At 38.4% G+C, this 15,859-nt stretch overlaps 1 protein-coding gene across 1 annotated transcript in view; it reads left to right on the forward strand.

Moving 5' to 3' along the window:
* SCFD2 (sec1 family domain containing 2) overlaps nucleotides 1-15,859 on the forward strand; it is a 195,428-nt gene that overhangs the window by 28,689 nt on the left and 150,880 nt on the right. Inside the window, exon 3 of the mRNA XM_083835404.1 lies at nucleotides 6,026-6,153. Within this exon, the coding sequence (XP_083691530.1) occupies nucleotides 6,026-6,153 (128 nt within the window). The remainder of the gene's footprint in view (nucleotides 1-6,025; nucleotides 6,154-15,859) is intronic.

Here is a 15,859-nt window from a genome sequence, read left to right on the forward strand (position 1 = left end):
GTACTAATGTTATAAATACTAAATGGCTAAAGAATGGCTTATTTGTAGATCTGGAAACAAGGCTGTAAGTGGGGAATGCTCAGTCAGATGAGTGGCTTTGAGAATAAGCCTGCAGACAGTCACAGATAACCTTGGTGGTATTGTCCTCGCAGGGCAGGACTAGACCGGTTCAAGAGAATAAATCAAAGTTATCTTAACAGATGCAGGAGTAGGCATTTGATTGTCAACCTGTAAACGTCTAGGTCAAGCAAGTTCAGGGATCTGAGCTGTGTTCAAAAGTAGCAGTTCTTTCCTATCTCACTACGTAGTCCCATGTAAAAGGTGTTACTGCAGCTGAATGGTGTTCGGGTGGGAAATGGAAGTTCCTCCACACTGGGTGTCACTTAACGTAGCACACCATCACCAAAAGAACTGCTTATCGTACTGCACCCTTGTTTCTGCTGAAGTCTTGGGCTTTTTCACCCTTGCGCTTCCCTACCAAGGAACAGCAGATTTTATTGAACGTTCTTTCAGGTATTGCAAATTTGAGAAGCCAGCTAGTCAGTCACTTCAGGGCTAATTTGTTCTAGTCTTCATTTTTATTTTTATTTTTCCATCTTTCCTGTCTTTCATTAATGAAAGAGTGCCTCTGGAGGCTGCAAATTGGAGCTGCTTTGCACCGCCTGCTTCTCTCTTTGATCAGCAGAGAACATCCTAGTCTTTCTGAGCCGCTTCTCATCAGCAGATGCTTCCTGGCACTGTTGTCAGCTGATGTCTTATTTTAGGATTTGGATAAGTTATGGGTCTGAGGATTTGGTCCTTTTTCATCCTTTGGTCCTTTTTGTCCTTTATGACAGCTTTGAAAACTGGCACACAAATACCAGAAGTAGGAAAGCTTAGGGACGTTATTTAATGGGTAATATTGGTGGTAGGGGGACAGTTGGACTAGATGATCCTGGAGGTCTTTTCCAGCCTTTATGATTCTATGATTTTTAGATATCCAGATTTCTCCGTTGTCTTTTGTAACCCTTTTTTGGTGGTGGGTGTTGTTTTTTTTTGAAGTCCAAATTATTTTCAGCTACATTTTAATTACATTTAGCACAGTGGATGGCTTATTAAAACAAATTCAACATTTATGTGTGAGGGGAAGGTAACAATTTTCAGTTACCAGATGTCTATCAAAAACCTTGCTCTATGTATATGAAATAGTCTACCATGGATTTTCAAAAACTTAAGCCATATCTCTGAATGTAACATAATATATTTGTGTAATAAACTTCTAATTTTATTACCAGATAACTGCCACACTTGTGCATATTATATTCTGTTTCCTGAGGTGGCTGCTGATTAGGTATTATGACCATAATGGTAAACAGAAGGGACAGGGGGGTAAAACCCTTTGAGTGAAACTCTGTTGGTGAAATCGATTAGTGGCAGAGGCCCCCAAATTTTAGTGCTCTCTTCTCATTGTCAGGCTTGCTGTGCCACACAAAACATTTTACGATAGAGATGCACAGAAGTGTGTGCTGTGATATTTATCTTTTGTCGTGAAGTTTAATTTGAAGGGTGATTTAGAATTGCTGATTTTACCCTAGTGTAAATGTATCTAATTAATTTTTTCTTAAGCACAGCAGCGTGGCTCAGACAATACTTCTAAAGGTTTCGTAATGTATAATATATATATATATATATATATTTTAAATCTACTTAGTTTCAGAAAAGTGCTTCCAGAGTGCAGTGGCTCACCAGATGATAACATGTAAAATCAATAAATAACAGTCCTCGGGAAGTAAAGGAATGCAACAGGAAAGAGGAATTTGAATTGGGGTACTGGATCCCATAGAAATCACTGATTATAGCATCAATCTTGTCAGATTAGGGCATTTGGACTAAAGCACAGGAACTGCAGATGGGAAAAAGAGGAGGGGAGGGACACCACGGCAAGAGCTGGAAGGGCAGTCGCAGACAAATGTCTCACCAAAAGTGGAAGATAAGATATTACTGTTTCCGAGTGTTAGAAATCTCGAAAAGGAAAATGTGGTAACTCCTCGGATCAGGCAAGCAGTGGTACCAGAACCCTTTTCTGCATCCTTGTGACTCGTTCCCAGCAGTCATTCGTTTCTTGTCCCTGGAATTAAAGAATGAGCAAAGCAAAGACCCTTCTGTGGCGGTGTAAGAGAGGGGAAGTGGGAAAAGTATTTTCAGCAGCAGACATAAAACTGAATTTTTCAGTGCTGATTCAGATTAGTTCCTACTTAAATGCTTTTGCTGACCGGGTTTTTCTTAAAGTGGTTATAAAAGGTGACTCATAAAAATAAAAAAGAAAAAGGCAAAACAGAAAAGCTGCTGGTGAGTTGGTCTTGTGCAAATAAACAATCCACGTTTTAGCAGTTTAATTTTGAAAGTCTGGTAGTGTTGACTCAAGGGGCATATTTTTTTCCCACTCATTCCTTTTTCTAGTTTGTACTTCACTGAGTCATTCCCATGAGTCACTTCTTAACAAATTTTGTATAAATTAAAACAAGATTGCATTCCGACTAGCATTTTCAGCTAGTTCCTAGCAAACTCCAGCTGACATTTACTGTATGCCGCAGTGATTTCCAATATTTGTTCTACCATGGAAGTAACACTGGGGGAAGTGAGCGCTCAATCTTTATGCCAAGCTACTGGTAGAGCACCTATCAGGCTACAAACATACCTTAAAATCCTGTGGAGCTTTGTGATGGAGTTTGCTTAAGCTATGTGCCATGGGTGGAGTTCCCTTTCCTAGTGAGATGTTTCTGGTGTATTTTTTCCTGTATTTCACTACCGTGAGGCAGCCCTGTAAACAAGTAGCTTCTTTATTTATGCAAAAAATACTGCTTACCATTGTGTCCTTGACTAAAAGAATGGTATTTTGAAAATGCTAGGTGGGAGGACAAGGTGAGTTCTTCAGTTGGTGATGGATTTATTTTTTTAAGTGTGGGATTTTACCTGTTTTCTTACCTATTTTCTTTAAGTGTGGATCTTACCTATTTTCTTGAGCTTTTCAGGAACAGGCAGTGTTAGGTATGGGCTGGCTGCTTTGGAGTACTTTTAATAATACATTTAAAGCATTTTTTTTTTTTATCTTCCTGTAGATTATTACTGAGAGTAGTGGTCTTGAAGTACGTAAAGCCTTTGCATTGCACTTCTTGTATTTGTATGGATCTCTATAAAAATCTGTAGAGATCATTCCTCATTATATTAATACTAATTCTCCTAATGTGTACCAGTTTAAAAAAAATCTAAGTAGTTACTACTCAGGTTATCAAAGTGTTATTTGTACAAATACACGAAATGACTTTGCCGTCTCAGATACTTTTCAGCATGCTAGTGTTTAGTCAAACTTTAATCAGTTAAAAAAAGACGCTGTTGGCTGAAGTAATTTGCCTTTTTCCTAATGATATTACCAAAAATGGTTGAACACAGGAACACTTGCTTCTTTAGGCTGACCTAGTCACTTGACTACATATGAGAGCTCTTAATGTATGTGGATCTCATGCTGTTTCTGTATTACACTACCTGTTATACCTAAACCACTAGGTATTCTTCAAAGCAGGAGGAAGAAAAATGTCTGCAGAAACTCAATGGATTACACAGAGATCCAAGCATACACAAGTGTGGTTGACCCTCATCTGCTTTTATGCTGTACCGCAGTTATTTTGCTTCTGGCTATTTTTGGTGTGCTAAAGCAACCCTTGGGGATCATGTAAATTTAGGTCCTTGGCATTAAAGAAAGCCTACTGTGGCTAAAGAAAGAAAAAATTTTATAAAGTAAAAAATAAATCTGCCCCCTTCCCTCCCTCCAGTTTTGTTTAGCGCATCAGTGTGACTCATCCTTACATTTTTTTAAAAGCTTAAAATAATTAGTCTATTATTTTGGAGGTATTTTATTGTTTATACTAGTAGCACATGGACGTACCAGCTGGAACAGGGTTTTGTAGTAGGGATTATGCAAGGATGGTGCACACTGCTTTCAGAGACCTTGCAGTCTAAATTGACAAGACTGACCAACGCCGGTGAGGAAAGGGAGAGCAGCGAACAAGGACGACAGGGAGAGAAGTGGTGCATCCTTACAGCGTGCATTCCTCACTCTTACCAAGGTGTGTAGGTGCTTCTCAGGTCGAGGCACCCAGACTTCACTGTTTGCTATATATTTTTATGAAATGTATGAGTGAGAAGGATAAGACTACAAAAACTTGTGCAAAAATTTGGAAGACTTACCTTAGTTTCCCTTTTGTTGTTTGTTTTCTTTTGTTTTACAGTCAGCTCCTGGTGCCTGTGCTTATGTGAGACTCTTTGCTTATATTTATGGTGACGAAGAGAATCGGGAAAATGAGAATGGGCTAAAATCTTAGAGAACAGAGACATTTCTTTCAAATGGGAAAAATAAGTCTTTTAAAAATGAGCTTCCTGCTGTTTTAGGCCTGATTGCTGATTTTTATAGATGTGGATTTGGAAGCGCATGTTCAGGAAGGGATTAGTTAACAGGCAAAGGGGCGGCCTCTTGCAATGCAAAGCTCAGGCGCTTGTAAGTGACAGCCAGGCGTGCCTGCGCTTGTGGTGTGAGCAGGGTCAGCAGGATGCATTAGCAGCGGTGCTGGGGGGTGGCACTGAGTCAGAGTAATCGGGTATATAGTGTCTGTAAAAATAGCATGCCCTAGGATCCAGTACTTAAAGGAGATCGTATTGAAGAAATGTGAAAACCGTGTTAGGTCATTGATCCCCTGGTCTGCTTTGTCAGGGTTCTGCTGTACGAGGTGCTTTCCTCTTTTACTAAATTCACCTTTTAAAGGTGATAGGTATTCTTCCTGGCTATTCTCCCCCCACCCCCCCCTTTTTTTTTCCTTATAACCTTTCTATTTATCTTAAATTTTCCCTTTCTTAAAGTACGGTAATAGGATGACATTTGTTCTTCCTACTCCTTTGTGGTTTGTGCAGAAGGAGGGTAACTCAGCTTCCTTCCCACGGTCCTCCCACCCGCACGGGCCTGGACAGAGGATGTGGGTTCTTGGGCTGACAGGAGTGGGGCTTGCTGCCCCTCTTACCTGCTCTGGGAGACGGTGCACGTTACTGAATGCAGCCGTGACATTGCAGTAGAGCGTATACACAGCTGCTCTGTAGCAGGTATCAAATGAATTGTTGGGGATTTTATTTTCTGTGAAACAAAGAGTGTTTTGGCATATTTATAAGCATGTTGTGAGTTACATCAAAATGTATTCGGGTGTTAAATGTCTCCTGGGGAGAAAGCAGAGGGGAGTTTTTCCTAAGGGGGGAAAAAAAATCCACACTTAATCCCAATTAACTACAGCCTCAGGCAAGGGTTCTTCCTCCTTTTTCCTCCCCCCTCCAGAGAAAACACTGAATTCATTCACAACAACAACAAACACAGTGTCCTGGAAGAAAGAATACTGACAGGGTAATGAGCGCTGACCGGCCACACAGATTGCTGTGTGTCTTGCTTAAACTTACCACCACTGGCAATAAAAAGGAAATCTCTGAGTACAGGTACCGTAAGGATAGTTGCACTCTCCTGTGGATTATTCATTTCATATAAGGAGAATCAATGAGACCCAAAGTGACGTTAGTTCGTGAAATCATACTAGCAGCCTTCAGCACTGGAAGTATTGCTTTTGGGATTTCAGCTCTCACGGGGAAATCACAGCCCATCTGTAGTACCGTCCTTTCCACAGCTTTTTGATATCTGAAGAACTTTGGACTGTTTCTGGTATTCCCGTAGTTAAACAGTAGTGGTTATAGTGGAGCTAACATGCTGGTTTCAGTTTATTATAGGTGGATTCTAATACTTTTTAATTGGTAGCAAGAAATTCTAGATTTTTGCTGTTAAACTGTAACAACTTTTGCTAAGAAAAGTCAAGCTTTTATATTGCATTAGTTTTGCTTGTATCCTGCCTACCTCAGAGGAGTTGCTAAGTAGAAGCACTCATCTTAAAATATAAATGTTGTCTTAAGCTTATTCCATTATTCAAGCAGTGTTTAGTGTAACCCTGTCATTTTCTTATAGTGATCCAGCTGCCAAAGCTCTCTGGGAGTCCTTCATGAACCTCAAACAAAAGGAAGCTGTGATGGAGGCTAGGAGACACCTTGTGGAGGCTGCGAGCAGAGAAAATTTACCTATTAAGATGAGCATGGGTGAGTAGTGTGACATCCCGTTTCCCGCACAGTGGTAATGTGGAAGGTGACAGCTGCTCTATGTCCGCATAACCCTCTTGGGGAAAACTTTTCTCCATCCCTGCCATTGGTTTTGGGTGTGTATTGTGGCTACCACAGAATCTTCCTGGTACAGAAGTGAGAAGCAAATGTGTGCTAGAGCTCAGGTGTTGTCTTTTATATACAGCAACATTAAAAAGATAAGAACAGTTGTGAAGCGATGGAGTTCTATGAAGAAAGACTTTAAAGGCATGAGAATGGCCAGCAAAGCTGCTGCTTTGTTCTGCAAAACATGAGAACTTGGGTATTCTTAAAAAATCAGCAGGATATGTGCCCTTGGCAAGCAGGAATTGCAAATAGCAGCTGATCTGATGAAATTTGTGCAGATCTTCTGTATAATTACGTTATATAAACCTGATAATCCTGAATTCTTCAAAATAATAGATAAAAACTTTAAATAACTTTTTAAAGGATATTGTTCTCACAACATGCCATACTCAGTGAAACGCAAGAACTGATGTAAAATTAGGCTTATTAAAACAATTATATGACTCTATACCTTTTTTGTTGTATTTCATACACTCTGACTATCCTATGCTGAACTTTTCATCAACAGAGAAAGGTCCTTGTGGAATAAAAGTAATCGGCTTTTATCTGAGACTCTAGAGACTACTGCCAAGATGTTGTAGAGGAATTAGATGTACTGCCAAATTGTAAACTCTTAACAGCTATAACATTTCGTATGTTGTATGGTCTTTACAAATACCTAGAGCATATATTCAGTAGATTATTAATCAGAAATACTAGATCTATGCAACAGTAATGATGTAAACTGTTTTAAAGAAATGGAGCAGCCATGAGAGGGCTTTTATAAATTGACCAGAGGGAGAGAAGGCAGACAATTTTTTAAATGATAAAATTGTTTTTAAGCTTTCCCTGATAATGTATCTGATCATTCACTATAGTGACACTAAATGTCTTCCTATTTCATGTGCCTCTGAAAAACAACAACAACAAAATGTTGGAATTTGTTTTAAAAGTAATTACTTCCCATCTTTGAGACATAATCCCGCTACCAGCTTTGCTTCATTCTGTGTGAATGACTAGATCAGCCACCCTTTCCTCTGTGGCCCTTTCCTGTGGTGCCCATTGCTGGCTGTAATAACCCTGATTCTTAGTCATGTTGGCTGGTACTTGTTGATGGCAGCCTAAATATCAGATGTAAGTGGACCCAGTATAGTGCTATGTAGAAACACTAAGAGTTGTTGAAACAAGTTTCTGATGTTATCATTCCTGAGACTTGCTTTTGTCTGGAGGATGCAATGTAAGTTGAAGTGTAGATATAACGTACCAGTCTTTATAGGAGTTTTACTTTGTGAATTATTTTGTACTAGAATCATAATTATTTTTAACTTTGTAGATGAACTTCAAAGGGAGATAGAAAATTCAAGGCAGTTTGGTAAATGATAAACAGGGATAAAATGAAAAATATGGAAAGGAGGGCTGCACAGTTACGAAAATCACAACTTCTCATTGAGCATAAATCTGAAACTCCCTCCAAGGTGTCACTTTGTCCAGTGGCACATATTTATTAATGACATGTTGGACCAGAGCTACATCTTTACAGTGTTCATTTCTCATCTGTTATGCTACAGAATATCTTAAATCTGTTGGAAAGCTGGAAATTCAGTTGTTTATCAATTGTTTCTTTTGCTGAGAAGGAAAAGTTCAAGTGGCCAGTTCTAGTCCTGATTGTTGTGTTCAGTCAAAAGGCTGCTTGCTTCCACTGTGATTGTAATGTGAGGCAGCACTGGCTGAAGAGAGAGGAAATCATTTCAGTCTTTCTACTCTGTGCTTATCCTTCAGTTTTTATGATTTTACCTCAGGTTTTGCATGTATCGGATGATCTTGGTGGATTGCATGCTGCTTTTCCTGATACTTAGGGTATTTTTTTTATGGTCCTAATATTAAATGTCACAGACATTTTCTAGAATAAAAGTTCCCTCTTACTCTCTTTACTAAGACCAGCTGTGTCAGATGGTAAGAGTATTTTGCTTGCTGCCATTTTTTTGCTGTTTTTTTCTCTGGAAATAAGGAGTGAATTACATTTGAAAGCAAAGCTTTAAATTCCTTTTGGTGTAGCTGAGCCCTCCTGCAGTGGCCACCTGCCTGAAAACTGCATCATGTTTGATGCTGGCAGAACGGGAGTCCTGTGCAGTGGTGAGCAACTCGATCCCATCCTGTTTCCATATTTTCAGAGCAAGGAAAATAAATTCTATTGTTTTCTGGGCTTTGAGAGGCTCAGAACTTTTCACATTTCTGAGGTGTGCCTGTCCTGGCCGATGCTTTGCCTGCAAATAACGTGCCTAAGGCCCAGCTTTGCTCTTTCTCTGCTTGGCTGCACGTGGCAGGGGCTCTAACAATTGTAGGAGGATCCCCAGGTTAAGCTTTTGCTTTCTGGTATCTTATGAATGTGTTCTCCTGAGATGGAAGGAGGGCGGAACTGAAGAGACCTGCTGTTGAAGAGGATACGTCTCCCCCCATCCCCAAATATCTATCCCAGGCCACTGGGAACTCCACTTTCTGTCATCAAAGTCAGCAGAGATGGACATACGAGTTTTGAGGAAAGAAAAGAAAGAGAAATGAAGGAAATCAGCAATTTTAGCTGTGTTTTTCAAGCTGAGTAGATTGGAGTGCTGTTTTCAGGTGTTCTAGATTTACATTATCCCTTCAATTAGTTGTATCCACCAAGGCAGTAGTGCGGAATGTCTGGAAATCCTATCGACTACTTAAAAACAGTTCAGTGTAGAAGGAGGTTGGCTGAAGATAGGAATTGCAGAGTTGGCAATGTTTTGTTGAAAATTTTGTGGATGGACTCTTGGAGCAAGTCCAGCTTCAAATGTAAGGCGATCTCCAAGTCATTCATAAACAAAGTGGGATTTTCTCCTTTTGCTGTAGACATCTCATACTTGGGTTTTCAGGTGGCCAATTACATGTTCTTATACCATCTTCAAGGCAGACTTGCATCTTCTTTCTTTATGTAGAAGGAAAGTGGAAAGTGCATGTTTCGTGTCATTTTCCTTTGCGTGTAAAAGAACATCATTGCTATCACAAACTTCCATGAATGACACCAGCAAGTAAGCAATTCAGAACAGTTTGTCAAAAGCATTCTAAAATCCTTTTCTTCAAAGAATAATTGCAGGTTTTGAAAACAGCATAAGAGAGGGAGACAGAGCAAAGTGATCGTCCACATAACCAACCAGAACATAAAACTGTGAAACTACTCAGCTCTATCCACAGGGGACAAAACCTGAGTTGTATATCTACGCAAGATATTTGGATTTCTGAGGTCAAACCTGGAGAAGTCAGGCAAAGCACTGTCCAGAATTCCACCTAGCATAAAGGCTTTGTGCTACATGCAGTTTATGTCTTCTTTAATCCACTGCATCCGAAAATACATGATATGTGTGCTTCCTGTGCAGTTTACTGATGCTGTCAATGCTGACTTAAGGGCAGTATTTGCTTGGTGTTGCTTGCTGTGGGCATGCAGTAGTAGGGGGATCTAAGTTTTGGCAACAGCCTTAACCCTTCCAGCTAGCTGCATTTCCCAAAGCAGAGAGATTGCATGTAAACAGTAGGTGGAGCTGTCTTTTGCTGGGAGTCCATTTAAATGAAGAGGCATTAAAATATTTTGGCATAATAAAAATACTGGTATTTAAAGAAATTTATTTAAAGAGTTAAGTTTGTTTTTCAAAAGCTCTTCGGAAGGCAGTTTAGAAGATCATTCTAATAGCCTTCTGGTGAGATTTACAGCATTGTGCTAAATTCAAGTGAATTGTAAATACTGGGAAGGGATGACTTATGCTCAGCTCTTTAAGTAAGTGACTGTAAGGAGTTCCGCTCTGAGGCAGGAGCCTGGTTTGCAGTACAGCAGAAAGGTTGCTGGTTTTTCCATTCCTCTGCTTCCCATTCCCTCCTTCATAGGTCTGATGCATATCTTAATCATCTTCTGAGTGTGGCAGTCCATGAATCTCCTGTTGAAAGCTTTGCTATTAGCATAGTATTTGGCAGCAATAAAAACTTTGCTATAAATGTTCTTCTGTGGTTTTAGAAACACCCTTGCTCTTCTATTTGAAAGGAGCACAGTAAACCGTGGTCAAGCCTGAATTCCTTTATTGTCTCTCTTTACTGGCATGGAGACTGATGAAAGTCAAAACAGTGGTGTAGTAACAGAAACAAAGTGCTGTGTGCTGTTACACGGGGCCTTGTTAATAGAAGAAAAGCCTTTTGATTTCTTTCCATTTGAACTGTACAAATACGGTTTTAAAAATCAAGCTCACTACAAAACGAGCAAAACCTCCGAGTTCATGAGATAAAGAAGAGTGCTATAACTTTCAAATGGGCTGGTATGTGTATGGGGTGAACTAACGGTAAAACCTCTTTGGGTAGAAATGGGAAGCTCCTGAATTTTATATTGGAGATATGAAATAATATTTTGAGTTAGAAAAATACCTTACAGCAGAAGGGAAAATGCAGGGGAATACCTTATCTACAAACATATAAAGAATATCAAATGTGCAATTATTTTTAAAAAATAATACATATACGTATATAAATTGTGCTTGACTGTAATGGTATCTAACATGTTGTTTATTGTTGACAAGATCAATGTAACAATATTCAAGATTCAGTACCATCAATTCTTGGACCAAACTCTAGGGATAAAAGCTACCAGTGAAGAAAACGAGCCATAATAAAGTAGACAGGTACATTGACATCTTTCAGATAAATCATCAAGTCTGATCTCAGATATCTAAAATCCACCCGGGCCAACCATCAGGCCAGTGCTGTGAAACAGACAAGGAGTGAGGCAATGTCAGCCTTGGGTTTGAGGCCTTCATGTAGGAGGAGAAGGCAGATGAGTATTGCAGGGCTCAAAGCAGTCTGTGGGGTGTTCAAATCCCTTCTGCAGTGTGTCACTGGTTAAGTAATAGGTACCTGGATAACTGCTGGCCTTGTCAATGTTTGGGAGGCCTCTCTCAAGGCATCTTCATGGGGTGGGAGGGTTCCTGTACCAACTTGACTGAGTCGGGCCTGATTTAGCCTGCAGAATTCTTGCTGGGTCTCGCCATGCTGCTCCAGGGACGCACTGGTGTCCTCAGGGCTTACCCCAGGGAAACGTGAGGCTGTTCCTCTCACAGTAAATTAGTCTCCTTTTTGCCTAAGCAAAAGTAACAGAAGCTCTGCAGTGTGGGACTATCTAGCCAAGCAGATTTGATTTTCCAGCCTGCTGCAATACTGAGTTCCTGATTTCTCCCCGTAGTACAACTCTAAGTGTACTCTTGACCTAAAGCAAATGTTCCTAATTTCAGTGATGGTCAATGGAGCAGATGTTTTGTTGCATCATTCACCCCTGGAGGCAGGAAGGCTTTTGCTTCTTAGAGTGCTAAATGTTTTTTGAAGAGTTTGAAGTGTTTCTGAAAGTTTTAGATCTGTTTGGGGGGCCTTCCCCGTAGGCATTTCCATGCCCAGGGGACAACCACCCTTTGAGTACAGTGGGGGGGTTAAGTGTCCCTGGTAACTCTTGATGAAACAGCCTTTCTGAGTAGTCACCACCACATAAAGACCTGTTGACAGAGATTGATATTGTGGCTGTTTCACCTTACACTGTTGCACTAGGATGAAGTTCACAGTTTCAACCCTGTTGAGTGATCAGAGTGTTCACCTTGCTAAGTAGATCCCATCTTCTCGTAGTCATCTGGTTATGCCAGTGTAGAGCAAAGATGTTGCTCCAAGTCCCAGATGTGCAAGTTTTTGTTTGTTTGCTTGTTTTAAGTAACTAAACTTTTCAAGTCATCTCTAACTCATTAGATGTAACAATAAGGATGAAGATATTCCTGCGCAGGAAGCTCTCTGTTTTTGAGGACGTGATCAAATAGCTGAGATGTAGAGATGTTCAGAAGCAGAACATCTTGTTTTTCATCAATAAGCGACTCTGCATTGCTTAGATGATGATGCTTAGAAGCATCACCAGCTGGGGAGCACTCTGCACTAAACATTACGCTTCTTTCAAATGCTTCATATGTTCTTACTGATTGCTACTGTTTCAACACATGAAAAGAGAACTGAAAAATTGTGTTGTAGATGTTGAAATATTGTGCTAGTAAATAACATTTTAATCCTCCTTTTTAGACTTGTGCTGAAACACTGGAGATAAGTAAAAATGAGAGGCTATCTAACGCACAGTTACTGAAGCTTACTGTTGTTGTTTGCATTTATTTGTTCAAGAGCTTGAGAATCAAAAAGAGCTATATTGCCATGTTGAGACACAAACGGTGACTCCTTAATACCAATGAGCTTAGAAGCGAAGAAATACTGAGGATGGAGCAGCTCATTATATTTCATGAGGAAGAAGAAAATTCTAAAGTAACAAATGGGGCAGTAGGTAGGTGAAGGTTCTCACCCAGCTCTGTAGATCTCAGAGCTGCTTAGACAATTGAGACGATTCTTTTTTTTTTTTTTTAACAACTTGCTAGTTTCTTTTTTTTCTGTCTCTCACCTTTGTATCTTCCTTCCTTTAAATAGTCTTTCAGGAGGTTATGTTCCTGTATGATTTGGGGAAAACACCACTTCTCACCTACTGTTGCTTGTGCATTTTTTGGTGCATCTTTAATGGCAGAGTATCAATTTGATCCATAAAGTGCATTTCTATTTTCAACATTAAAATCCATCTTACCGAGGAGAGAAGAGGAAAAAAATGATAGAACATCTATGGCATTTACACATCCTATCTGGAAGAGTACCTATAAAATACCTTATTGTCATCTTCATTGTTGATACAAAACAAATGGGGAATGTGGAACCCTACTGGGTTCTCCAAATACAACAGTTACACCTTATGGAAGTGGTTTCAGAAGTGGTCCCGGGAGTCTTTAAATCCTGCCCCCTGGCTAAAGGACACATTTCTGATTTAGAGAAGGAGACTGAGACAGATAATGTGAAGTGTTTCACAAAAAATGAAGTAAATCTTAACCAAAACAGGTTGGCAGAGATGTTTTAGTTCAGCATTGAAATTAGTCAGAATAATATTCAGAAAAAAAAAATAAAAGCATTGTAAAGGATCGTATACTTCCTTTTATTGCAATAAGTTTACGTGAAGGCAAAATTTGCCTCTCAGTATTTTAAGGTATTCCTTGCAGGTGGTGGTAGGTGGATTTTGCTCTTCTTTAGAAAATAAGGAGTTGTTCAGACTTGTTCTGAGTGTTGTGGTGTCTAGTTGAAGGTGGTGATTTTTTTTGTTGTTGTTGTTTTTTTGTTTTTGTTTAGTGACTATTGCGTTAGGTGAATTTACCTTAAAAGGAAAAAAGAAAAGAGTAATATTGGTACTTACCACATTTATTTGAAGTTAAATGAAAAGGTTCGAGCTGACTCTTAAGTATCAACTATCCTGTTTTACCCTAAGCTCTTGTTGTATATTTCAGATTTTTATTCAGTGACTTAATATTCTTTAAGAAATAACAGTTCCTAGGTTAAGTTTGTTTACGAAGTTTCAGTAAGGGTATTTTTGTCTCTTACTGTATTCATGTCTTTGTTTAGTGAATAACCTACTGTATGCTAAATAGTCTCTTGTGGTGTAAGATGGGTAACGGTTCATGCCCTAATGAAATTGTAAAGAGTGTCATATTTGTGTCTTATACCTCATTTGCTTTGCACTCCATTGCTATGAAACGGTTAGCAGATGGAAGTGAAGCACAAAACCCTGTGCAGTGATGTGAAACAGAAATATGCTGGTAGTATGTTATCTTTGATTAAATTACAGTTGGCACATGGATGCAGAACTATTTGGCTAACCCTAGTGTTACTTTTTTATGAAGGGAATGTGGTGACAGTGGTCTTTCTATGTGTCTGGAATTGTTGGATAAAGGTTATTTTAAAATTTAAATTAAAATTTTTGTTACAGACAGTAAACCGAAACACTTACATTTAACTTGTAGCCAGGTCTCCTTTCATGTCTGGTTGTGATTAGAGTTGAAGATAATTATTAAAAATTTAAAAGAAAACAGAACTGTGTTGCTCTTGCAGGAGTTCTGCAAATATAGTATTTCATTATTTATATTCTTTGTTAATGTAATACTGCAAAGCTTATATAAACTTCAATGTGAAATCCTTTTGTCGTAATGAAAACACTGTGAAAAGCTACTTCAATGTGGTCTTTCTCTAGAGAGTTTACATGATGTGCACAACACGAGTAAACATTAATGATAAACAGATAAACATCCGTGAAGTTTTGAAACAGGGTTTTAACATAAATGCACATCGTTATTTATTTTTTAGACTATATATCTTTAAATTGTAAGGAAATGACTTTGTATGTTAAAAAGCTTATGAATGTAAATAGCATTTACCTGCAAATGTGTCCAGTTTATTTTGGGGCATGCTTAATGGATTATCACAAATGTGAAACTCCATTCGTAATACAGCCATGTTCTACAACAACTCTTGTCAAAGGTTTTTACATGACTGATTTTAAGATCTTTCTGACCACGGCTCGTTACGTAACTTCTTAAGATCACTTTTTAAATATACATTTTGAGATACTACAGTCAGATCACATAATTGCCTTTGAGAATAATGTAGGTTGTTCGTTGATCTAATTAACATTTGAGTTTTAAAATATAATAGAAAAGAATGTGGAGGAAGTAAGTGTAATTGTAGTTGCATAAGCTGTGAGTTACAGGTCTTTGAATTAGAAACAAGTGTTAATCCTTTTAAGTGAATTAACTTTTAAATAGATAAAACTGTGATTTTTAATTTTTATTTTTGCAGAAACTAGTAGCTAGTATTGTTTTGAGAGATACTGTAAGTAACAGTACTTCTTAATTGTCTGGTATCTGTAGTGAGCAACAGAGTTTCTAACATTAGTCTAAACAATTTTACATCAAACAAACCAAATTGCTTAGGGAAAGTTGAATGGCTTCTTTCAGTTTTTGATAGCCATTACTAATTAGTAGGTATACATCTAGAAACAAACTGATATATATTTATTTTATGTATATATAAAGGTGCAGATAAAAACGTAACACTTGTAAGTTACTGATTAATGATGCCACTACTTGAAAAGAAGCAATTGAATTGCCATCTTCTGTTCTCTGCTAAGATTAATTCATATTTTTGTTTAGATGAACACCTGAGATTTCTTTTATTCACTAAGATTTTTTTTTTGGCTGATGTTGATTTCTATTATATTTTATTAGTCTTGAAAATAATTATCTAGATAGGCAGCAAAAAAGAACAAGATGTGTACATTTGTTCAGACAGCTATATCAAATGCAATAGAACTGTGACATTAATGGTTATACAATCCCTAAATTACTTAGAAAACATTGAAAATAACAGTGATAACAGGAAAGAGGAATTGAGTTTTACTATTTGACTCAAATGAAGCACACAACAAGTTAGAAAATGTTAACGTGACAAAAACTTTGTGGTGTTTTGCTTTAATATAAAATTTATTGCACAATGGATAAGATGCTTTGTGTATCTGAAAATGTAATGCTGAACTAATAGTGAAGTGTCTTACCAAGTGCTTTGGAAATTATGGGTTTAAATTTCATCATCTACATGATAGTATTTACAGTTTAAAGAATCCACGTACTTGTAGGCTGTATGTTTGTGATGATCAAGAAAT

The sequence above is a fragment of the Anser anser genome, assembly GCF_964211835.1.
Source record: "Anser anser genome assembly, chromosome: 4".
Classification (NCBI taxonomy): Eukaryota; Metazoa; Chordata; class Aves; order Anseriformes; family Anatidae; genus Anser; species Anser anser.